Consider the following 23,988-nt stretch of genomic DNA (forward strand, 5'->3'; position numbering starts at 1 on the left):
CAAGGCCCGCAGTGAGATGGAAGACATCATGTCGAAGGTAACTATTACTTTGCTTCTGAATATCCTTGTCTGTGTTTGATGATAAATGTGAAAACAAACGATAGGGGAGAAAAGAAATATCACTTTTAACAGGAACAATAATCATTAATTTGTTGGAAATCTGTGTTTAAATATTGCATATACGCTCATATTGAGTCCTATAAATTGTTCTACAAATTAGATTATAGAATAATTCAACAATATCCTTTTAATGACCAAGAAAAACAAGAATAGGTCATTGACTAATGAAAATAACATCTTTGACTGCACCTGTGCTACCAGTTTCCAGTGCTTAAAGTTAATCTACCTGTTGTTTTTTATTTTGACCAACTTTGCATCCTGATTTGATGATAAAGTACCTTTTTAAAATTACATTATTGAATAAATTTGTTCAACAATTTCTACTACAAGAATATGAGAATATAAGAAAATGACTGGTGCAAGAGTTTATGCTAATGTTCAAATATATAATCTCTGGAAGCACTAATCCCTTCCCATAGAAAACTCAGCCAGAAACTAAATTCCAAAAAAAAGAGGACATAAAGGTCGATTATGTTGGCCTTCTCGCACCCCATTTAGAGACTATGGTTTTGAAATTTCTATCATAAAATCAGATAGCCTTGGGGAGCCTTTTTTTTTTCAAAGCCAACAGTTAAATCTCTTGTCCTGAAGCCATGCTTGTACTTGTTTACCCAAGGTATGTACGCTCTATGACTCAGCCGCTCCTTTTTTCTTCTCTTTTAGGGCGTCAGGCTGTACTGCCGCCTTCACAGCCTCCACACGCCTGTCATCAAGTAAGTACCTGCCCTTCTCTCCTCTCTCTTCCTCCTCCCCTTCTCTCCTCTCTCTTCCTCCTCCCCCCATATGCTAATGTTCCCACTCTCCAGGTGCATGAATGCATATTCATGAAGGGTTCACATTTGGCCCACGTCACCCTTGCTGTAATGACTGAACTAACAGTAGCACTGCCAGGAATGACAGCCCTCAAACCTTTTTCTTCTCCAACTCTCCCAGTCAGGCTGGAGCTGCTGTCGGTTCATGTGTTCAAGATTTTCTGACTGGAGGTTTATATGAGATGGCTCTTAAAGGATTATAAGGAGAGTCACATATTATGAGCATTTGTCTAGGTAATCTTTACAGTGTAGTGGGTTAGCTGCATTTATGTTTCTAAATGTACATGATTTAAGTGGGAGTCTAAATCATGGCTGCAAACATTTTAACCTTTAATTTCTCCCTCTTTTGCACACAAACGCATGCGCACACACTTTCTCACTTTCTTGCTTACATATGCAGTACACATACTCTGAAATATAAACACTACAGTATACAGTACGTACACACACCATCCCTAGATGTCATTATATTAATGTAGTGCTCCATTAATTAAGCCCTTAATTCGTCTTTTAAGCTAAGACTAATTCAGGACCTAAAAATAAGTCTTAAATTATTGTTAACTTTACCTAAAACAAATCTAAATTGTAACCCTGAAACTGAAATTAGTCCCATGTGGGGGGAAAATGATCTTGCTTGTTTTCCATCTGAAAGTGTACTCGTCAGAATAGAAGTAAAAATGCACAGGCAACCCACATAATTTCCCCCTGACACCCCCTCATCCACACAAACACACAGACACACACACACAAACACATATAAACCCCTCCCTTCGTACTCTTCCCCCTTCATCTCTCTATCTCTCCTTCCATCACTCACCCGCTGATTGAAGTGCCCGGGGTTGCCATCGGTGCAAACAAAGAGCTTTTGGTCCGGGGACAAATCCTATTAACATACAAAGGCAATGCCTCGGCTTGCCAGCCAGATATTATGTAATATGGCTTGGCTTTTTTTTTAATCCATCACTAAATTGGCTTTGTATGTAGCAACCATTAATTATAATTTTTGAGTGATGGATGTATTGCATTTTATGAATCGTAAATAATCATAAATTGTTCCTCTATTTTATTAAACTTTGTTGAGAGACAAAGCGGCTGACGGTTTCATAACATTAGAATGCAGTGAATAAGAATAACAAATTGTGATAAAATAGATATAAATCTAATAAAATCAATCTTGAGAATGCCACAGATGTCTTATGCTGTAGAGGATGATCCAGAAAATCATTGATCAGCACATGATGCCTGGAAGCAGTTCACTGTCACTCGTGTTGTTTTAAAGTGTCGTCTGCAGTATCAATCAGTGCGCTTTTTGTCCACATCTGCGCTTGACAGGTATTGCATTTGGGTCTCATTCTGAATGTGTTTACAATACGGGTGGTCCAGATGCAGCACATCGATTGAGATGTTAAAGCAGATAGAATATAGCGTTCATTTGATAGGATGTGATACGCCCTTCGAGTCACACAAGCAACCGCACATCCTCTGTAGCGTTTCCTGTTTCACATGTTTACATGTTGAGCAGGTTGGTCCACAGTGGTTGTTCATTTAATCTCACAATAGCTCAACAAATCAGATATTAAAAAGGATAATGCAAGTTGTTGTTCTTCTGACAGGACTGTAGAACAACAGACACATGTTGCACATGTAGGACTGTACCTGCAAATATGTAATTCTTATGATAGGGCTGTTGTCATGGCAATTACAGAAATAATATGTTCTTCATTACTTTCTCTGACTCTAAGTAGATATGATCTTGTTGTTATGTTTATGTTAAGCAACATCCAACAGTGTTGTGGGTTGATGCTGTTATCCTTATCTATTAAACACTTGTTTCATGTGACACAGACGGTGAGCTGTGTTTTTTTCCCTCTTGCCACCTGCATTGCAATGTGAAAATAGTTTTTATGAAACATTTTGTTTTCTCCTTTAGGGACAGAGACCACCATCTGAAAACCTTTAAATCTGTGGTGCCTGCCAGCAAACTGGTTGACTGGCTACTCTCGCAGGTAAAATCAATGTCTATTATACTTTAATTTAATCCAAATACACGACATGCAACACTAAACAAGGCACCAAGAGTGTATAAAATCATAATAATCTTTATTACTGTAACTTTTGTGTAATTCTGCTGTTTGAATACTTCAATGCAAATGAAACTAGCCATTCAAAAAACATCTTTTTAAAAATCAAATTAGGCTTATTTACATGTGAGGTTTTCACATTTTTCATATTATTTAGCAAAAACTGTGTTTTGGACATTCGCCACCATTAAATGACCTTGAAGAGCACAGCCAAAGACAATCTCTCATTGTCTCTATTATTCACATATTTATTAACACGTGCTGGCTCACAAATCATCATCAGATACCTCAGGCCAGCGGGGCTGCAGTCTGCTGTGTATGAGAAGGTGTAAACAGGCATTGTAACTGACCGACCGCGTGCGTCACTGATTTGGTTTCCCAGGGAGACTGCTCGACCCGAGAGGACGCGGTGACGCTGGGTGTGGGGCTCTGCAACAATGGCTTCATGCACCACGGTCAGTTCAGTTCTCTCTTCTTCTTCTTCTCACACGCATACATGAAGGATGGGTAAACACGAACAAACTGACTAGGATTTTTACTTTGGTCCAGTTTAATGACTCGGTGTAGGATAACAGGAGCTCAATGACACATGCTATTGATACCTTTTGTCCATCTCTAATTATTTACAGTGTTCTCTTTTGCAACAGTTCTGGGTTAAATTTCATTAACGCTGTTGTTTAGTGACTTCATCGTTCATTCCGGTAATTCCCCTTTTCTGCTTGATTACATCATTTTCTCCTTAGCTGCCCCCCCAGTCAGTCATTCTCTTTGCTGCAAAAATTTAATATTAGCCTCTCCTCTGTCATGCTGTCATAAGGTGGAAAAGGGGCATTGTAAAGTTGCGTACCGGGTCCAGCCAAGTCTCTGTAACCCCACTGACCACATTGTAGTAGAGTGGCTTTGCTTCTTGCACAGCATGTTGAATGTAAACAGCATTTGCAGTGTACCCTAACCAGGGCTGTTTGGCTTAGCTACATGGCTGTCTGGGTCAGTTCAATGAACCTTCATTTGCCAAGTGTATTATGTGTAAAGTGAGAACCTCTTAAAAGAAGTAGTTGAGTGTTGAAATACTGAAGACATAAGGTTGACAGCACTTCCTGAAGCATATAGTGTAGTAAGCAAGAAGACGGATATCTAAGATAAAGACAATCATTGTTGAACATTCTCTAAATCTGTAGGCGGATCAATTCATTTTACTACAATTTTTATTAGGAATAGTTTGGGTTAGAGCTGCAATGATTAGTTGGTTAACCAGAGTGGTTGTCAATCAGTTGAAAGTTTTCTGACTTTAGCTTCTCAAATGTGAATATTTTTCTGGTTTATCTATGTCCTGTGTGTAAAACAAAACATTTGAGAATGTCACCATTGGCTTCTGGAAACAGAAATCAACATTTTTCACTATTAAGACCAAACAGCTAATTAATTAATTGAGAAAAAGGAAAATGATCATTAGTTGCACCCCTAGTTTGGAACCTCCTGAATGATCCTGGAGATGGGGGTCTTAAACATGTCTAAAAATATCTATTATGATTTTGACAGGTCTTGATTGATTGGATTAATGAAGTAAACGTTATCTGTGTAAAGTTTATTTTTTCAGTCTCACTTTTAGTGAAGAAAAATGTGTATTGACCATCTGTAACAACTACATACTGACATGGAACCAATACCAAATTTTAAAAGCTTAAAAAATGTAAATTTATCCAATTGATACCTGCAGACACTTGGAACCACTGTACAGTCATCCTAGTAGAGAATTACAGTTACATATATATCATTATAATAGGTTACACTAGCTAAGGTATTTCACAGGCTGCTTATTAACATGTCTTGCAGCAGTCAGTATAGAGTTATAAATCAGAATGTATACAGTACCAAAGTTTAAATGTACACATGATTAAAAATGTACAAATCTCTTCTGTAAATACTATGTCAAGCATTTGTATTTTGCCATCATTTAAACAGACGACACCACTCCCAGGCAGTCAGAGTGTCTTTCCCTTGCTCGCCTCATTGGCACTGACACATACAACTACCTCCCTCTGCCATCTGTTGGAAGGTGTCACCTGTTCTCTTTTACCTCTCCCTCGTCTCTGCCCTTCTTCAGGGTCACAACCTCTCTCTTCTCAGCCTGTCTGCACTCCTCACCTCTCCTCGAGTCACTCTCTTTTGTCCTTAGTCAGCACATCTGCTACTTATCACCTGGTTCCTCTTGAACTCTTCGTCTATTTCTGTGTGTCCTTGTCTTCCTTGAATCTTGTCTTTTGTTATGTGTTTGCCTGGTTGCGAGGCTCCTCGCTGGTGGAAACATTACTGATAGCAGACCCCACAGTTAATATGCCTTTCATCTGTCCTTACCTGCTTACATCATTCATCTGCATGTCTGCCATGAAAACCTGTTGCATTTTGCCCTTCAGGCAACGCAACATACAGAGCGCAACACCAGCAATATATGTCCTCCATTAGTCCTGGTATACGACAGGATTGTATGGTTCCTAAGACAACATTTAATTTATAAGTAATTATCCATTTGACAGTATTAAATATAGAATATCAATAGTGGAAGAACAGTGAGTTTTATCTACAGCATTAACAATTAAATGTAAATTAATTAGATTAAAATGTAACCCGTAAAAATGGGGGTCCATTTTGTCAAGTGTCTATTTGGTGATCATTGACACGAACCAATAGTGCACTCAGATCAGTCAGAAATGTATTTTTTAAATAGTTGTTTTACTTTTCTTGTGCCTAAAAGGAAGGATACACAAAGAAGTACTTATTTCATCGTTGCCCATATAGTTGCATCATATTTCAAGTCATGCATATTATATCAAGATATTTAGTACTGTTTAATAGAAGTCCAAGAGAATCAGTCTCAACACGGTTTTCTTGATTTAGCTGAGCGTGTGCGTAACTATGTGTGTGTCATTAGGCTGTGACAGTTTCCGGACTAGCACTCCCTCCTATTGAATAGGTGGTGTTAAGGTATTATACGACCACAGCCTCCATGACTCAGAGGAAATAACTCACGTTCAGGGGTTTGTTTGATTTGGCGTAAGGCCAGTGTGAGTTGGTCTGACGTTTGTGTGTGTGTAATCGGTTTGTGAAGGCTTTTGTTCACCTGAGGGTGCCAGATGCTCTCCAAATCTCTGAACAGCTGGGTACCTTTGACTGTCAGTGTTGCCTGTACAAGCCCCATTTCACAGTGGCCTTAAAGATTCATACACCTTAGGTTAGGTCCCTGGTTGGATGCCTCTGTGTCTATAAATGTGTTTGAGATTTGGGCCAAATGTCATTAACTCCAATGTGACACAAACAAGACAGATTTTCTTATTTCTTGCCAGCACAATAAAATCCCACCAAAAAGCTGAGGCGAGGCGATGTGCCAGCTGTTAAACTGCTTAAAGTACAGTGGTGGAGTAATTTTAAGAATACGTTTGCACCTGTTGCAGTCATGTGCAATGCTTCGGCTTGACACAAACGAAAACTGACAGCCATCATGAGTGGCAAACAATTGTGTAAGAGCAGTGTGTTTTGAGAAAGAAACAGGGTTAAAAACAGGATTTATTGTTCAAGAAAATTGTTGTTGCGCACAATAAATGCTTGCATACTGTAACTGAGATCCTTATTTCAGTGGCTTGGCTCCGTATCAGAGACACAATAAAAAACCTACAGTAGGGTTAATGTAGTGAGTTTTGCTGCTGTGGCAGGAGAAGCATCCACAATGTGCTCCTCACTTGTTTTGCCCCATGTGCTGAGTGAGGCTCAGCCCAACAGTGGGATTTCTAAACACACACAGAGCAGACGGTTTCATGAGTCCTCCTGAGAATCCTTCCTCGCACTGGCCTAAGCTGGATATGACCCAGATGTGGTTTGGCTCCAGATGTTCCTGCTAGCATCATTAGCTGATGAACTAATTAACCGTTGGCTTGTTTGTGTGAAGATGTCCACGGATTAGGGGCAGCTTCTTTTGATTCTGCAGACACTCCACAGGTCTTTGAAGTTGCAAATGGTCTGCAAAACATGGCTCGTACCATTATGTCACACACTTAATATTTACAAGCTCCAGTTTTTCAACAAGACCATCAATTCAGCCAGTATGAGCACAAACACACTCATTCAAATCTAATGAAAAATGCCTCTTGGTATTAGCTTTTTCAGGCCTTTCATCAGCACCAATTGACCTCTTTTTTCAGAAACTTTTAACTGAAAAGGCTAAGGTGCGACCCATTGTTATTTGTCTCATTATTACTATCTTCAGCAGCTTTCTGATTACATGCTGTGTCTGTTTTTCCCCCTCCAGTCTTGGAGAAAAGCGAGTTCAAAGACGATTCACAGTTCTTCCGTTTCTATGCGGATGAGGAGATTGAGGGAACCAGCACCAAAAGCAAACAGCTCCAGCGCAATGACTTCAAACTCATCGAAAACGTCTTGGCCAAGTCCCTGGTGGTGAGCTGGAACACAGACACACACGCAAACATATGCATTTCCACTCTCACACAAATGCTTGGTTACACAGATACTTATTGTCACAGTGCCAGACTTTCCTTTGGAGAAAAATTATTCTAATAAAAACTAAATATGGTTCAAAGATCTTTTTAAATCCCTACATTGTAATTGTATCCAAAAAAAAAAGAAAAAATTTGTGTTCATGCTGGGAAACGATGTGGATGGATGCAAAAACAAAAAACAATGTATCCTCATTCATGTGGATATGTGTCACTCTTTCATGCAGATACATGCATACACATGCACAGAATAATGTGTGTGTACACAATGATTATATAACAGGACTGTATTATATAGCTAATTGAACTGGCATACTGGTGTCTGCTATATCCTTCACTCCAGTTTGTTTAGACCCATGTGTGGTGTTCTTTCTGATCTCCACAACTAGATGTAATTAACATCACTATACACACAGAAACAGGCCCACTCTTCCTCATGGGAGCGCAGGCTGCTTTGATGACAATAAACACCTTTGAATTTGCTCTGATCAGTGTGCATCTTAATGAGTTTTGCCTTGTGGAAATATGATTAACTGAACTGCCTGAGTTGAAGTCCCCTTTGTGCTGCTGCTGAGACAACTATGAGAAGTAACAGGAGTTGATTGTTTCAGTCAAATATATTTTACGCGAGGGGGTTAAGGAGATATTGATACACTTGTGTATCATGGTATTGTGATATTGTGTTGATTCTCAAAAATACTGTATAAACTTTTAATAAATAGTATACATGCAAATATTTGTGGCAGTGTTGTAAATATAAGCCTAGGGCTACAATGTTGGATGTTACAGGGACTATGATAAATACAAATGCACATCCCCCTGTTGTGATTGCATAAAAAGAAGTAAACTTTATGCATGTATGTGTTCTTCATAAATTTTTTTCCTTAAAATAGATTTAAAAAAAAAAAAGTCAATATATCAAGTTTCCCACAGTTTCGTGATATGTATTGCATTTCCACATTCTTGCGAATACACAGCCCTACAGGACAGCTAGTCCTCATTTGAAGATGATTAATTTTAGTGCACAGACATGAAACAGGGCTTAGTAAGTGGTAGTAAACCCATTTTTTCCCCTTTGCTATTTGCTCTGCTTTAATATGAAACATTTAAAATGGCTTTCCAGTCAGGACTTGTGACCTTTCCTGTTATTCTAGTCTTGATCCCAATTTTTTACTAACAGGCTCCTTAGTTGTTTTATCTATTAAAGCAGAAGCCAATTAAAATGCCCTCTTTTACTGCATGCATATTTACATTCCTTCTTCTTTTTTATCCTTGGTGATACATTGACATTTAACAATCCTCATTCATGACATGAGACAACAGGTGCAGGAAGAACAGAGTAAAGAAGAGAACCCCCAAGAGGGACAGAAATCAGCAGTGAGATACTTAAGCAGTGCATACCTTGTCTTCACTAAAATTGGTTGAAGCAGCTGCTGCAAACTAAAGTGCAAAATTATTAGTTTTGAAAAATTCACTGCATTATTTTTTAACTTAAAGTTCATTGCATGATGAGACATTAAAGACACCACCAACCCAACGATGCATGTAACATACACGCAGAAAGGTACTTCTGGACATCCCATCCTTTTAGGTCAAGTACAAGATAATTGATTCAGTATCTAAAAGCTCCAAAACGTTCTGAAAAGCATATAAAGTATATTGCCTGCTCATTATGAAACCAGAATATAACTGATGGGTATTTATTTGGAACATTGAATAAGGTTGGTGTACACTTTTCTGAGTTTAGCGGACGGTAGTTTCCAGAGGCTGAAACAGAAAGTGAATTGTTAAGTCTATTGTCTTTAGGGAAACCTAGAAGCATCACTAGCATCCCTTTTCATATCAGAGTCGGAAGTAGGCACGCTATCTGGCCTGCCACAAGAAGTGGAAAATACTTTTTCCTTGATTAGCTGAACTAATCCTTCCTCGTGGCTATTATTGAAGTGAAGTGCAGGAACTCTTTATTTACCACAGCCATCTCCACTGATGTAACAGCAGAGATCCCCATCTTATCAGGGCCATGCAGCAGGAAAAGATGGCCCCAGCAGCTTACCTAATGTAAGCCGGCTAATGTGTTTGGTGATGACAGCATTTAACTAAGCCTCGCCCCACTGGGGGAACAGAATATGAGGGGCGGAGAACATCATCAGAAGCAAGACACCTGACACTCAATGAAACTCACGTTGCAAACCTGCCAGATTGAAACTACGAATAACTTTGTATACATATGACTCACCGGAGTGCAATATGTCATCTTATAAGCATAAAACATCATGATTCCTCAGAAGAAATCGGGTCATCGCAGCAAATACAAAAGAAATTACCTTTCACAGCAAGGTCAGTTGACTTCTGAGTAAGTGTTAGGCGTACAAGATGTACAAATTACATGACATTTACAGGGCGTGCCAAATGGCAGTAGAGCATAGTGAAGCAAACAAAAAGAATATGAATGTATATGTCGTAACAATTATTGTACTACTTGCTTACCCGTGATGGTAAAGACATATACAGTCAGTCACCAGTGTAAATGTGGGAGTAATTAGGTGTTTTCTCTGTGCTAGATTCACCCTGAGGAAGAAGACTATGGCTTCGAGATTGAGGAGAAAAACAAGGCCATTATGGTGAAATCTGTCACACGGGGCTCGCATGCTGAGGTAATGTTCAACACACACACACACACACACACACACACACACACACACACACACACACACACACACACACACACACACACACACACACACACACACACACAGTATCTCCTTCCCGCCTCAGGGCATTAGTTCCAGTAGGTAATGGCTGTCTACTGTTTTGACGGCTGCTGTCAGTCTGCCTCTATTCCCTTTGCAAGGACTTCGCTCTGATTGGCCGTAGAGCCATTCAACATGCTTACTCAATACTCACACACCATTTTACTCATCCAGAGCTATTTAAAATGCCAATGAGGTTGTGACAAAACATTTAGAATGTCCGCGATTATTTAGTTTCTTTTTAATAAAGCTTTTTGTAGTATTGTTGTTCTATTCAGGAGCATCCTGTATATGGTATTTGTCACATTTGTGGCTGCAGCTGTCACAGTCTTATTGTTTTTCAGCCTGACAGGAATGAAATCACAGTGTCACCTATATACAAGGGCTAATTAAAGACAATTTTTTTTTGGTTTCCTGTATTTCACAACCAAAGCCTGTGTATTGTTTATGCAGTCTTCCAGCATCTTCCTATTTGAAAACCCAGGATATGCCCTGGTTGTTTGTGGAACCTTCCTTTTCAACTAATCCACAGATGGAAAACCTTTTCCTCTGCATCTTGAGTTTAACTCTCTTGCTCCCCACCATTTCATTTTAGCCTCATTTTTCTCGTGTCCCTCTGGTTCAAGTTTCCTCGTCGCTTTCTGTTATTTTACTCATTTCAGTTTTTTTCCCCATATTGCTCTTCTCTTCAGTAACTCTCTGGATAATCTTGCTTTTTCTCATCTGCCTGCTCCCACCACAGTAAACCCTCACTCTTTTGCTCCCTCTTGCTCTTTTTCTCCATTTCTCTCTCCCCCTCCTACTCTGTTATTCATACCCCATGTCCCCCTTGCCCCACAATAACAGGATTGCTAGTTGTGACACAGCCCGTGTGCCAGCACAGTGAATGAAGCTCAGCTGATTCCCATGGGGTTCTGAAAAGGACTGAGAGAACACACACACACACACACACACACACACACACACACACACACACACACACACACACACACACACACACACACAGAGCTCTTTCACTATATGATACTATTATAGACAGTCACGTGCAGACATGCACCCATGATGCAGAATCACACACACACACACACACACGCACACACACACACACACATACATCCTTCCACATTCAGATGACTGTGGCTCCTCCCAGTCGTTTCTACATCCACTCTGGGCCATTATCCAGAGTCGGGGCCCCGGCTCAGCCAAGGCCACCCCACCGGATCTGTGCCCAGGACACTGGACTCACACAGCGAAACACACAGAGGCAGCATTATTCTCACAATGTGACTGAAGATGTGCAAGATGACTGCATTTAATGACGTTCAGCAAGCTGCTGGTGCTGTGTGTCTGTCATCTGTAAAGGGGTTTTAGAAACTGATATCTGACTGTGCAAACCTGAGGAGGTTTAATAGTCGATGTCTATGCATGTATATTTGTGTATTTCCACATACTTACAGGCACTGTGACTAATCAGATTGTATTTAGGAAAAAGGCAAGATCTGATAACTTAAACCACCATTGGTTGTGGGAACAAACAAGTGGCCACATTAAGAGAAAAATGTAAATAAAAAACATAACTGGAAATTGAAAGTAACCCTTCAATCTTCAGTGTGTGCAAATCCAGCAGGCAGGATACTCAGGTGTAAATATCTGCACCTTAATCATATCTGGTACCCAATCTCCATACAAAGCCTGTTCATATGCTGGAAAATACACGACAAGACTGAACAGGTTGTGAAAATATTGAGCAGCACTTACGGATTTCTCTTTTTATGCTTTGGTTTGTTTTCTTCCTCCTTGGAGGCACATAAAATGAACTTGATTCTGGGTAATGCACACTAGTCAGTCAGGGAAAAACTTAATCTGAGCCAAATGCTGCACACAGTTTTGGTCTCTCTGTCACACTAGGGAGGTAATTCCTGAATTGAATGTGATTCCCACCTGAAACAGTCTTAGAGGGAGTTGGAACAACATGCAACCCAAAAATAACAGCATTCTGCCTCCTGTTTGTCCGTCTGTCGCTCCAGATGGCCGGCCTGCAGGTGGGCAGGAAGATCTACACCATCAACGAGGACCTGCTGTTCCTCAGGACCTTCTCTGAGGTAGAAACCATGATCAGCCAAGCCTTCTGCATACGACGCTCCCTGCGGCTGCTGGTCGCCACCAAGGCCAAGGAGTAAGGCAACACACACAAATACACAAATGCAAATACACACACATAGAGCACACTGGTCTAACTTGTCTTTTCTCATCTAGGATTGTGAAGATCACTGACAACCCAGACAGCCTCTCCTTCAGACTCTGCGGCTCCACCCCTCCTCATGTCCATGCTGTTAGGAAGGGTGAGTGACAGTCACAAGAAATGATTTAGTAGACAATATAGTTTTTAAAGGTAAAAGGACACCATCAGTTTGAATGCATAATGGAAAAGTAATCTGTTGAGTGGTTTAACAGTTTACAGCTCCCAGGGAGATGTAATTAAATTAATATTTCTTGAATTCAGTTACAAATGACATATATTTTGCTTATGACACCATAACTGGTGATCTGTGAACAGATTTGTAAGAATTTGACCTTATTATTGCAGGATCAGTGCCAGTAAATGCTTTGAAAGTGTTTACAGTGTCAGAAAGACAAATAATTGTGGGTGAATTCAAGGGAAAGATGAGGTAACTCTAGCCTCTAACCACCTGTTACATTCTGCTTTTAGTGAGCCTCTATTAGGTTTTTATGGCCAACTGTCAGCCAGACAGCCTGTGGTCAGGGTTCAAACCCCTAATAGACCAAACTCTACTTTTCAATCATACACAGACGGGCACACACACAATGCTCTGTGATCAGAGCTGAAAGTGCAATAGGTTACTGAAAGGACACACTTTCGTTCTACCTTCTCATCCCTCATGCTCTGTCCTTACAACCTCCTAACCAGATGTTTGCACTGCCAAAACTGACTCTAAATAGAAAAATTAGAGATTTATGACAGGGTGAGTGAGGGATGAGTCCCAATGTGTAAACCAGACAGGAGTAGCAGAGGACACGGACAAAAACAGCGAGGAAAGAAGCTGCTGGTTGACTGTTATCTCATGGTTTTACTTTGCTTTATTACGGCAGGGAGACTCCTCCACTTTCTCTCAGTTCCCCTATTTCTATCCTTTCCCCCTCCCTCTTCTTTCTCTCTTTCCTAGCGTCTTGAGGAGTTTTTTCCATATGAATTCAGAGCTGTATTTTTCTGTTCCTAAATCAGTCCCCCTGTGTGGTATCCATGCATGGGTCAAGTAGCCCGGGGTTAGGTAATTGCTGGCACCATGGGTGGAAGTGATGCCAGCACTGGTATTTTTAGGTCGGAGAGGAAGATGATGGAGGTGTTGATTGGACTTCCAGGCTGTAAAGCCATTAGTAGCTTGGGACAGCGTGTTACGACACTTAACTGAGTAATTTTCAATTTTCCTGGAGGAACAAAAGGGCCAAGGTTATGTAAAAATAATGGAATTGAGTCCTAAATGAGATTGACATAAAAATAGAAAATGAACTCATGTACTTTGAAGTTTATTTCCTAGACATGGGAGACACGTGTACGTCACTTCAGTGTTCATGTTTTATATCCCAATCTGTTATATACAGTTCCACTGTATATATACCACACTGTGACCTTTGACCTCTGATCTCTTGTTGACACACTGCAGGCTGGGAGGCGGCAGGGGCGGGTCTTCAGCCTGGCCAGGTTATACTGAAGGTCAACGGCAACAACGTGAACCGCAGTGACTACCAAGAGGTCCTGGAGCACTTCACTGCACAGCACACACACCAGGAGCCTCTGCAAGCGGTGAGGGGACACACAAAAACAAACACTGTACATGGTGTCCAGGTAGTTTTTACAGTCCTTGTGCGTGTGGTTAAAGGGTTTACCGTTCCAAGGCTCTCTCTGAGTGCTTAATTTAAACTATAAACATAGAAAAGTAGTGCCAGAAGGTAGCATTATTAGTATCAGTGGTAGCTTTTGGAATTTAATTGACCAGATCATTCACCAATGTGAGACAGCACACTAAATTCACATTCTAACAGACCAGAGAACTTCAGTGACCTAGACATTCCAGCTCCCAGACAGCACATAAAACAGCATTAGCATTAGATAGAGCCATAAATAGCCACAGCAACTTAGTGTTGGCAAAAAAAATGCATAAAAACCTAAAGGATTTCACTGACCTTACAAATCTTTTATTTTATTTTCATCTCTGTATGATACTGAAGTTTCTTCTTTTCATCAGCGTTTTTGGCTTCACCAGTGGGTGGCCCAGTGATCTCAAAACATAAATTACTGGCTGTCACTTTGTTGCTGCAGGCCAAATGTAGTGAGAGTTGAACATTTTTCAGCTCAAGATACAATCCTGTTCGGGGTCAAAGCGTAGCCCCAAGCAAACAACTTGCTTCTTTCCACTGAATTTTCATCCATTCCTGTTACAAGTAATATTTGGTTGAATTCTATTTTAAAGTAGCAATGAAATCAATCAATTCAAATAGAGACATAACTGGAATACTAGTATTTAAGACCCATCTCTGGTTGTTTGGACATCTTTGGCTCCAGGCAGTATGTCATAGTAAGATGTCCTCCCTACTGTATAAAGCACAATGTTTTGTTTTGTTTTATTTAACTACTCTTCTGGCAAATCCCCTTGAACAGGCTCAGCTGAGCAGCCTTATTTTAGACTTCCAGTTCCAGTAAATGTTTGTAGGTTCATTTAGCAGCCAGATAGATTACCAGGATGTTGTTGTTGTGGCTGACTGCACTGTCGAGTTCGGGCCGGTGCAGTTGGACCTGGTTGCCTTGTTAGGCGAAAAGCGCCCGTTCTTTCCTTCAAATTCTGCGTGTAAAGTGCGTCCACATCTTTGTTTGAAAAAAACGAATACTTGACCTATAGCTAAATAAAACGATTTCCTCATTCTTTCTCTTCCATGTTCTCTCACATATACCTTTCACCGTATTTCTTTCTCTGCTCACTTCCTCCTTTGCTCACTTCCTCATTTTGATTCCTATAATGATTTTTTTACACATTGCAATGATGCGTATATGTGATTATATGTTCATATAAATATGACTGTCTAACTCTATCTCATCTGTTTCCCCCAGTGTCAGTGGGTGTACCGCACATTTGAGGATGTGGAAGACCTAGAAAGAGACAGAGGTACAGGTGAGAAGGAGGAGAGCCTTTTCAGGCCTTGCCCAGTGGAGAATGGCTCTGACCACGAGGAGGAGAATGGCACCAATGGAACAGGTGACACACAATTTTACATTCTCTGAAATTGTCTTTTTATTAATAAAGCCATATTTTAAAATTCCGATTAAGGAGCTTTTCAAAGAGTCAGTGCTGAATCATTCAAGAGAGTATCATAATTATATTAATTGTGTATTTATTTCTACCCATTAAAAGCAAAACTGTCACTACCAAAGTTCTGTTCCACCTAGATTGCTATTTTCAAATGGGTCATAGTCACTATGTCAGTAAAGAATTGGTTCAACAGTGTGCAGATCCTGCTATAGAAAATTACACACCCACACACTCTACAGTGTTTTCTCTCAATTCACAATGCTAAACTTAGAATTTTTTAAACAACATAAATAAAATAAGAAGTGCACACACTGACAGGTGAAAATTGTGCTTACAGACCACCGTCTGGGCAGACTTTCCCTCTCCGACGATTTGCCTCTGGTCAGTATGACGGTAGATAACGTCCATCTGGAGCATGGCGTAATCTATGAATATGTCAGCACTGCCGGCATCAAGAGCCACGTCCTGGAGAAGATGGTGGAGCCCAAAGGCTGCTTCAGCCTCACTGCTAAGGTAGTTATGAAAGAATGAGGTTTGATTATCTTGAGCTCATGAGTAAGATGAAAATCTGATACTATAGAGAGAGGCTACAGTCATCATACTTTAATTCACTGATCAGCCAGATGTTGTAATGTTTATAGCATAGAAGATCCCAACTTTGGCTGTTCACCAGTTTGTAGATCACTGATATTTGTTCAACTTGTACTATTATAACAGGATCTGAAAGCAGCAAAAGGGTTTTCTGGCCTTACTGATGGTTTCAGTTGTTAGTATTGGAAGGCTGAATGTTTAGTTAGATGAAAAAATGCACTCACTGCTACCAGGAATAGCTTTTTTTACTCTGATTGTAATCAACTAAATCAAGTTTCTAAACTTTTATTGTAGGAGTCATCTGTCCTAACCAATCTTTCTTGTCGCTACAGATCCTGGAGGCATTTTCTGCCGATGACAGCCTCTTTGTTCGTAACTGCAGCCAGCTCATCTCCCAGAGCGACCGAGTAGTTACCATGCCTCAGTACGAGTTCAGACAAATCTGTGACACCAAGCTGGAGAGTATCCGACGGCGTATCAGCAGCTATCAGCAGGTACTAAGACACACTTCTACACTCCCTTGAACACATAGATATCGGACTCCATGTGAACTGTCACACACAGGAATGTCCCCTACTCATTCTTATTAACTTAAAAACACAACCGAATAACACTGAAACCTAAAATCCTCATTCATACCAGCATCCTAACATGTATACCACTGTATTATCTCTCTTCTTGTCAATATGTCTCTCACTGGCTCTTATTTTCCAGATGCATCAAAGTGCTCACAGCCATGTTTCTAATGCTTTTAGAACAGCTACGAGAGGTTTTACGATGGGATGTGAAAATATTATCAAATATGCTACCTCATGGTGAAAGCTCATCTATACACTTGTAAAACAAGAAATTTGACGATAATAGTTAGACACAAGCTCTTGTTCTTTACCTTAGTTTTCTATTCAAGACAGACAGCAAGAGCTCTCTTCAATTAACAGGAAGTCTATAATGATCATTAACCTTCATTTTGTCTGTCATCATGTGTTGTATCTCCATGTCATATTTTCTCCTACAGTGACCATGTTTTTCCTTCTTTATGAACACACACTAAAAATATTAGAGCTGTCAGTCATGCAGCTAGTGCTTTCACTAAACTGCATCTGTGTCCTGCTCCTCATTATATTGCCCCTTTTTCACCCAGTTTGCCCTAGAGCTGAGGAACAAGGCGTGGCCCTCCTTCAGGCAAGCTGGCGTTCGCCCTCACCCACTGGACTGCATGGACTTTGTTCCCACCAACTGCCACATCAACTCGATGCAGGTCTCCTACCCCAAGAGCACTACCTCTGCTGGCAGGACTTTCAGCATCCGCTTTAGCCGCAAGAACTCCCTGTTTGGCCTGGATCCTGATCAAGGTAGCGGGGACATTTATACACACACCTCTAGCCAATAAGATTTGAACATTAGTACAATCTCTGTCACATATCCGCTGCTTAAACTAAGCTTCACTGAGATCCATCCCCTTCACGATAATAAAGCTTAACCCACTTAACACCAGCTCAGTGATCATTTTGACTAATTAGCCTCCATGACCATTTAAGTCCGAGTAGCACAGAGAAGGGAATTTGAACCCCAGCCTCCCACAGTAGCCATAAGTTCTCAACAAGGATTCCCATAGTAAATTAGATGAGTGGTTTGCCATTAAGACTCCATTAGCCCCAGGCCATACTCATGGTATTGACATGAGAAGTGAATGAATGATGTCAGCAAAAACGGTGCCTTAACCACAGTCTAAGAATGTATGCCATTCACTCAGTGCTGCTGCTACACAGGTCAAAGGTGAGAGAAAATGAGAGCGAGTAGAAATGGAGTGTAACATCACCAAGAGGAATAAAAGGGCAAAATATTAAGAAATCCTAATAGATACAGAGAGAAGGATCCTGTCTTTTGTCTGTATGGCAGGACATTATTGTGACGCAGCCTGACATTAATTAGTCTTTAGGCTTGGCTGCTGAACCCCCTCTGCTCTCAGCAAAGATGAAAATGCACTACAGCTGTCTAGACAGCAGACAGTTAGCATCGCTTGCATTGTTCCAGGATGCCTCGTCCTCATCTTTCCTCTCAGAAGCAGCTGCAAGTCAGACATCTGCCTCGCAGTTGGACTGATGAGATATTCAGCTCTGGTGCTGTTCAGTGTGCGTTCTGCTGGCTCAACCAGCCAACAGCCATTGAGATGATGTTTTTTTCTAGTGACAGTCACTAGCCGTAAGTGTTGCTGTCAGAAACAGTATTAAATTACAAAGCTAATTACCTGTACTGTTCCCTAGGTTTAAAAGGTATGAGTGGAATGTACATTACATGTCTAAGGCCTTCCCCATGTAATCGTAATGTGCGCTGTGTACTAATGTACACACTCTGGGTTAACTGTAAGAACTTAATCTGTCTGCAGTTTTGGGATGTCTCAGGTTATTGCAGCTTAGTTTGGCATTCAACCCAAGCAAACAGTTTTGCATCCTGCGCTCGCTGTGCATATCAGTTGCATAAGTGCCCTTTAAGAAGTTGTTTTTCCTCAAGTCTAAATGGAGAACAAACAAGATGGTTACTTCATAGGGTTTTAAACATCTGGGGTAGACATAATTGTCAGAGAGTGAAGTCTGTTTCCTTCACCCACTGCAAACAAGCTGTTTATTCTCCTCTCCTCTTCCTTCTCCTCTGTTGTAGCACAACTGAACCCCATGTCCCACACCCAGCACTGTGTGACCAGCATGGGAGCTCCCTCCTGGAACTGCTCTGGCTTGGAAGGGGATGAGGCAGACGGCAGCGGGGAGGTGACCGTGGACGGAGGAGGCGAGGGGTTGACGGACAGTCGGCGGGGTGGCCAAGGGGAAGGCGGGTTGAGCTTCCTGCTCAAACAGGAAGACACAGAGACCCAGGACGCCTACATTTACTTGTACAGTCGCCTGGATGTAGCTGTAAGGGAGATGAGGCAGTATGTTGCTCAGATCGATGTGTAAGTGACTGTTCTATATATATCTCTCATCTCCAACCCCAAGTGTCATCTATCAAAAAAAGTGTTTACTCATATCCACTTAGAAAATATTTTCAGCACCAACAGCTGGTGCTGTTATCAAATATTGGCATTCCACTAGTGTTTATATGTGAGTGGACTATTTTCATAGCCTTCACAGTGACATTTAGAGATCTCTGCATAAAAAGCTAGGAGCTGTTATCCCCACATCAGCCTCCTGAGGCTGTTCGTCAGCCTCTTTGTCTGGCTGCCCTTTGCCTTGTTTAAAGCTGAGGATTTACAAAAGGAACATTCTTCAGGCCCAAAATATTTATGGGCCGAGCCCAGTACAGGAACAGGGAGTGAGGCCAGGATAACATCAAGAGAAAGAGACTCATATTGTGTATCTGTGCCGAGGAAGGGGTGTGACACTGTGGATGAATAGATGAATTGAAGGCATTGATGCAGAATGTATTATAATATAAATATAGACATAGTAGCGTCTTAACATGATTTGTGTGATTTCATTCCAGTATACTTTATATGTCTAAAGCTATCAGTCGATTTTAAAATATTTAAAATGCTAGAAATATGCCACAAAAATATACTTTACTATGTGCCAGAAATTGTAAGTAACAGTACTAAGGTGACTCCTAACTTGAACACCTTTAGCCATATTTTGTTAAAGATGCCCTCCAGACATGTATTAAGATGCTTAACACGTCTGTCCGCTGCCGTACTACCAGACTTCAAGACAGTTTCTTCCCTATATACAATATTTACACAAAGAAGTATAATTTCCACATTCAAATCCTTAAAAGGGCATCTACCTTTACATCATTAAAATTCTAAAATCTATGAATATGCAAATTTAATTTATTTAAGTTTTCCTGCTCGACACAAGTTGTCTGCAACTTCACTGTAAGGTCCATTCTCAGTGTTTGTGCACTGGTGGCTTCAATGTTCTACATCACACTGTAAAAGTTGCATACTGGACCAGGGTTGACATCCAAACTATTTGTGATGTCACAAATCACACTTGTTGGCCCTGCCCCTTAAAATCTGATTTTCTGTGAGCACAGAGAAACTTTCCACTTTCAGCAGATAGCAAACATCCTTCTATTGTCAAACTCTGCACAGACATCCAACTGTAGGAACAAGAAGAAAATTGTAATTTATGTTCAAGTCTAATTTTGGGACTAATACCCTAATAACCTCCCCCCCCCTTCAGCCTCTTGTCGTCTATCACCGAACCCACGCAACTCCAAGGGGAAGGTGGGGAGCCTCCTGTTTATGAGCAGAGTCAGCCACCCTCACTGGCCCCATGCGAGGATGGCTGTGACCAGGACAAAGTGGAGCAAGGCGGCATTAAAAGGGTCTGCTTCAAGGTGAATGAGGACGACCAGGAGGACTCGGGTCACGACACGATGAGCTACAGGGACTCCTACAGGTAACAGTTAAAAGACTGCATCACAAATAAATGAAGCAAGTACATTTATCCAAACTGAGACCAGTGTAGCTTCAAACCTTAAAACAATGACACTTATGATGTTTGAATTTAGTAATTCAGAATCATATTGGCATTCTCCTTTTCTCAATAGACTGCCTAGTATAAAGCACAATTCATTGTTTATGTTGGAGAAACCTGGTATAGCAGCATCTTTACAAATCACAAACATGAGGCATGGGGACGCCCTTGTCTCACACCTGGATTTCTAACTGTGGACTCTATAAAGCATGAACAACATTCAAACTCCCTCTCTTTACTCGACAAACCCATAATGCTGCTCATTTCCCCTTTGGAGGCTAGAATTCCTTCCAGATGTTGGCATTTTACCCGAGATGGAGGGCTAAAAATGACTTCAAAATGTCTTGGTCAGATCTGGTTATGTCATTTGCTTGTTGTGAGTTCATTCGGATGTTTCTGTGTGAGAGAGAGAGAGAGAGAGAGAGAGAGAGAGAGAGAGAGAGAGAGAGAGAGAGAGAGAGAGAGAGAGAGAGAGAGAGAGAGAGAGAGAGAGAGAGAAAGAGACAGAGAGAGACAGAGAGAGTGTGTTTGTGCGTGTACACGGTTCACTGGGCAGTGCTCCACTGAGCCCCACCCTCCACCACCCACTAAGATGTAGTTATTGGTTGTTGGTGTGGTGGGCTGGTGTATAATAGAGCCAAATGTTTGGGGCGCGGCCTCCTCACCCACTCTGTCATTAAGGCCCAGGCCACGCCATGTGAAACGCAGCTACCTCATCTCAATAAAATGTAAAGGAAAATGTAGGCTGTAGTATGTGCATTCAAACACTCAAACACACACACACACACACACACACACACACACACACACACACACACACACACACACACACACACACACACACACACACACACACACACAGCATGAGGTGTTTACTCTGGGTTTTGAAGCCAAAAGTGCAGAAAAAACCCTCTGTTCAAGGTGGCAGTATAAGGCTGCACCATAAACGTGGATGAATCATCCCACTTGTTAAATTTTGGATGTGATGAAAAGTACTACTGTGTTCCAGAGGTGGGTGGTGAATCTTTTTTGAGTCTTGCTGAGAGAATCAGACATTAAAGCCTGAGGTGGTGACAGACCACAGCAGAGCTCAACAGTCGGAGGTCATTGGCCGAGTACAGCTTGTGAGGAACACAATGTGAGAACAAGGACAGAAGAAACTGGCTTCTACACACACAGACACACAGGGGGGTCAAAAACAGATAAATACAGAAAGAACTTAGGGAAAAAAGAGTGTGTGAAGAAATCGTAGTCAAGTAATGTTTGTTCTAAACTCTGGTACATTTTGTCTGTCATAAATCTTTAGCTCTTTAGTGTGCACCCATGTGTATGTATGAGTATAGGCCAGTTAAGACCTTGTGTCTCCTATTTAGATATATGTAGAGTATGTCCAGATCCAGCTGAGACAGATTACAGTTCACTCTTGGCATCTCAAGTGATTGATCTTCCTTTGTTGCTTAACATTTCAAATAGTCCTATTCATCTCTTCTGTTTCCTGAAGAAGGCGACAGACTCGTGTTTTTCTTTGGCTTCTTTCGGAAAACCAGCTAGATATTACTCACTGACAGTCAATTAACCTTAATTCATAGACCCAATAGACCCTTCCAGCTTAAACACATTGTGCAAGTCAAATTTGTTTCCAAATATTTAATATCTTTTCAGGATATTTCCTGAAGCTGTTACAAGTCCAAATTTGTTCAACCGTGTTAATGGCTGAGTAGCTCCTCGGTTTTCATTGTTCATTGCATTGTGGGACAATATGGCGAACACAATTTTTGCATTTTTCGCATCCTTAATATATTACAAGAATGCAAATGTTACATGGCTACAATTTAAAGAAGCAACCTCACAGGGTGTTGGTAATGAGTTTTCAGTGGGATCATAATGTGTTCTCAATGTGTTTATGAGTGCATTCTCACTGTAGTGCTGTAAATACATCAACCGCATATATTTGAATGTAAGTGTGAACAGGGTGTGTGTGTGTGTGTGTGTGTGTGTGTGTGTGTGTGTGTGTGTGTGTGTGTGTGGGGTGCGCGCAGTTTAGCTTTAGGCCAGATCCGCTACTACAAGCAGGATAATTGTCACAGTGGTGCTCACACTTTTGGCAGTAGGTGTGTGGCTAAATTTGGAAATCACCTTGTGTATGTGTGTGTGTGTGTGTGTGTAAGAGCGAGAGAGGGTGAGAGAGAGAGAGAGGGAGAGAGAAATCACAACTCCCCATGTGAAAGCAGATAGCCAGAAGGGGAATAATACGGGACACATGGGGAGAGAGGGAATTGTGTGTATATTAGGCAACAAATAAAAAGAAAACCAATGGGAGGCCTGGAGTGTGATAAGTGAAAGAGTACAAAGACAAACACTTGGATTGGACTGGATTTACTAGTGCTTACACACATATTAGTATGAGTGTAACATGGTGTGTGTTGTGTGTGAATGAAAGCCAGCGGAGAATTCAAGCCAAACTACTAAAAGATGGTTATATTAACTCTCTCCCCATAATTGTTGCAGCTCTGACTTACCCAACCCCCACCTACCAACACAAACACACATTCACACACTTACACACACACACACACACACACACACACACACACACACACACACACACACACATAAGGGACCACAAAATAACCCGGCAGGTGATATCCACCCCACTACTCCCCCACTTTGTCCTCCAGCCGAGCCGGGTAATAGCAAAGCAAGACAAAGCCAGTGTTGTCGGTTTGTAGCTCGTAGTCACTTGTAGGCCATTTGTCATGGTAATTCGGCTTGTGAATCATTCCAAGCTCCTCTGAGGGGATCGCAAGCGTGCTCTCTTGAAATGATGTATAATTTGAGCCACATAAATCTTCCACATGCTCCCGGTAATCATGTTGAATCACATAGACGTACAACTATAAATACCAGACTAACGGTCTCAGGCAGGTTGAAGTTCTCTGCACACACCAATAAGAAGGAGTACAAAAACAACTGAGCTACAACACACTGGCGGCGCTGAAAGGAACGTGTTTATAAAAGTGTTTGTGTAAAAAGGTGTGCTGCATTTCAATGTTTAAGTCTAATGTACACATTCACTATAAGTCGAATGTTTGAGATTCTAATGCAGCTACAGTTTACTGAATGCTTCTCTGTGTTAACCAGTGGCGGTTGTTGCTGTGAGAAACATTTAATTACCTTTGGTCTCATATACTGTAAATCAGAAAAGGCATTTACAATCAGAAGGATTATTTGGCAGCATAATTACAAGACGCTGCTTTCCAAATCCTCTCTGTGGTTTAAGAACGGAATGAACCCTTTGCTTTATAATGCATTTTAATTATGTTTATGTGTGTG

The 23,988-nt window shown here is 41.1% G+C and overlaps 2 protein-coding genes across 3 annotated transcripts in view; one reads left to right on the top strand and one right to left on the bottom strand.

Moving 5' to 3' along the window:
• Positions 1-23,988, bottom strand: part of ampd1 (adenosine monophosphate deaminase 1 (isoform M)) — a 207,229-nt gene that overhangs the window by 153,386 nt on the left and 29,855 nt on the right. The window lies entirely within an intron of this gene.
• Positions 1-23,988, top strand: part of prex1 (phosphatidylinositol-3,4,5-trisphosphate-dependent Rac exchange factor 1) — an 81,076-nt gene that overhangs the window by 44,923 nt on the left and 12,165 nt on the right. For both annotated transcript variants that reach the window (XM_051426475.1, XM_051426476.1), the window contains exons 12-26: positions 1-37; positions 784-833; positions 2,863-2,938; positions 3,396-3,468; positions 7,314-7,459; positions 10,080-10,172; positions 12,296-12,444; positions 12,525-12,610; positions 13,952-14,091; positions 15,394-15,538; positions 15,930-16,105; positions 16,516-16,677; positions 17,325-17,535; positions 18,842-19,130; positions 20,359-20,577. The exon at positions 1-37 is cut by the window's left edge and continues 67 nt beyond it. In XM_051426475.1, coding sequence (XP_051282435.1) covers positions 1-37; positions 784-833; positions 2,863-2,938; positions 3,396-3,468; positions 7,314-7,459; positions 10,080-10,172; positions 12,296-12,444; positions 12,525-12,610; positions 13,952-14,091; positions 15,394-15,538; positions 15,930-16,105; positions 16,516-16,677; positions 17,325-17,535; positions 18,842-19,130; positions 20,359-20,577 — 2,052 coding nt within the window. The remainder of the gene's footprint in view (positions 38-783; positions 834-2,862; positions 2,939-3,395; positions 3,469-7,313; positions 7,460-10,079; positions 10,173-12,295; positions 12,445-12,524; positions 12,611-13,951; positions 14,092-15,393; positions 15,539-15,929; positions 16,106-16,515; positions 16,678-17,324; positions 17,536-18,841; positions 19,131-20,358; positions 20,578-23,988) is intronic.

This window comes from Dicentrarchus labrax, unplaced genomic scaffold (genome assembly GCF_905237075.1).
Source record: "Dicentrarchus labrax unplaced genomic scaffold, dlabrax2021, whole genome shotgun sequence".
NCBI classification, from domain to species: domain Eukaryota; kingdom Metazoa; phylum Chordata; class Actinopteri; family Moronidae; genus Dicentrarchus; species Dicentrarchus labrax.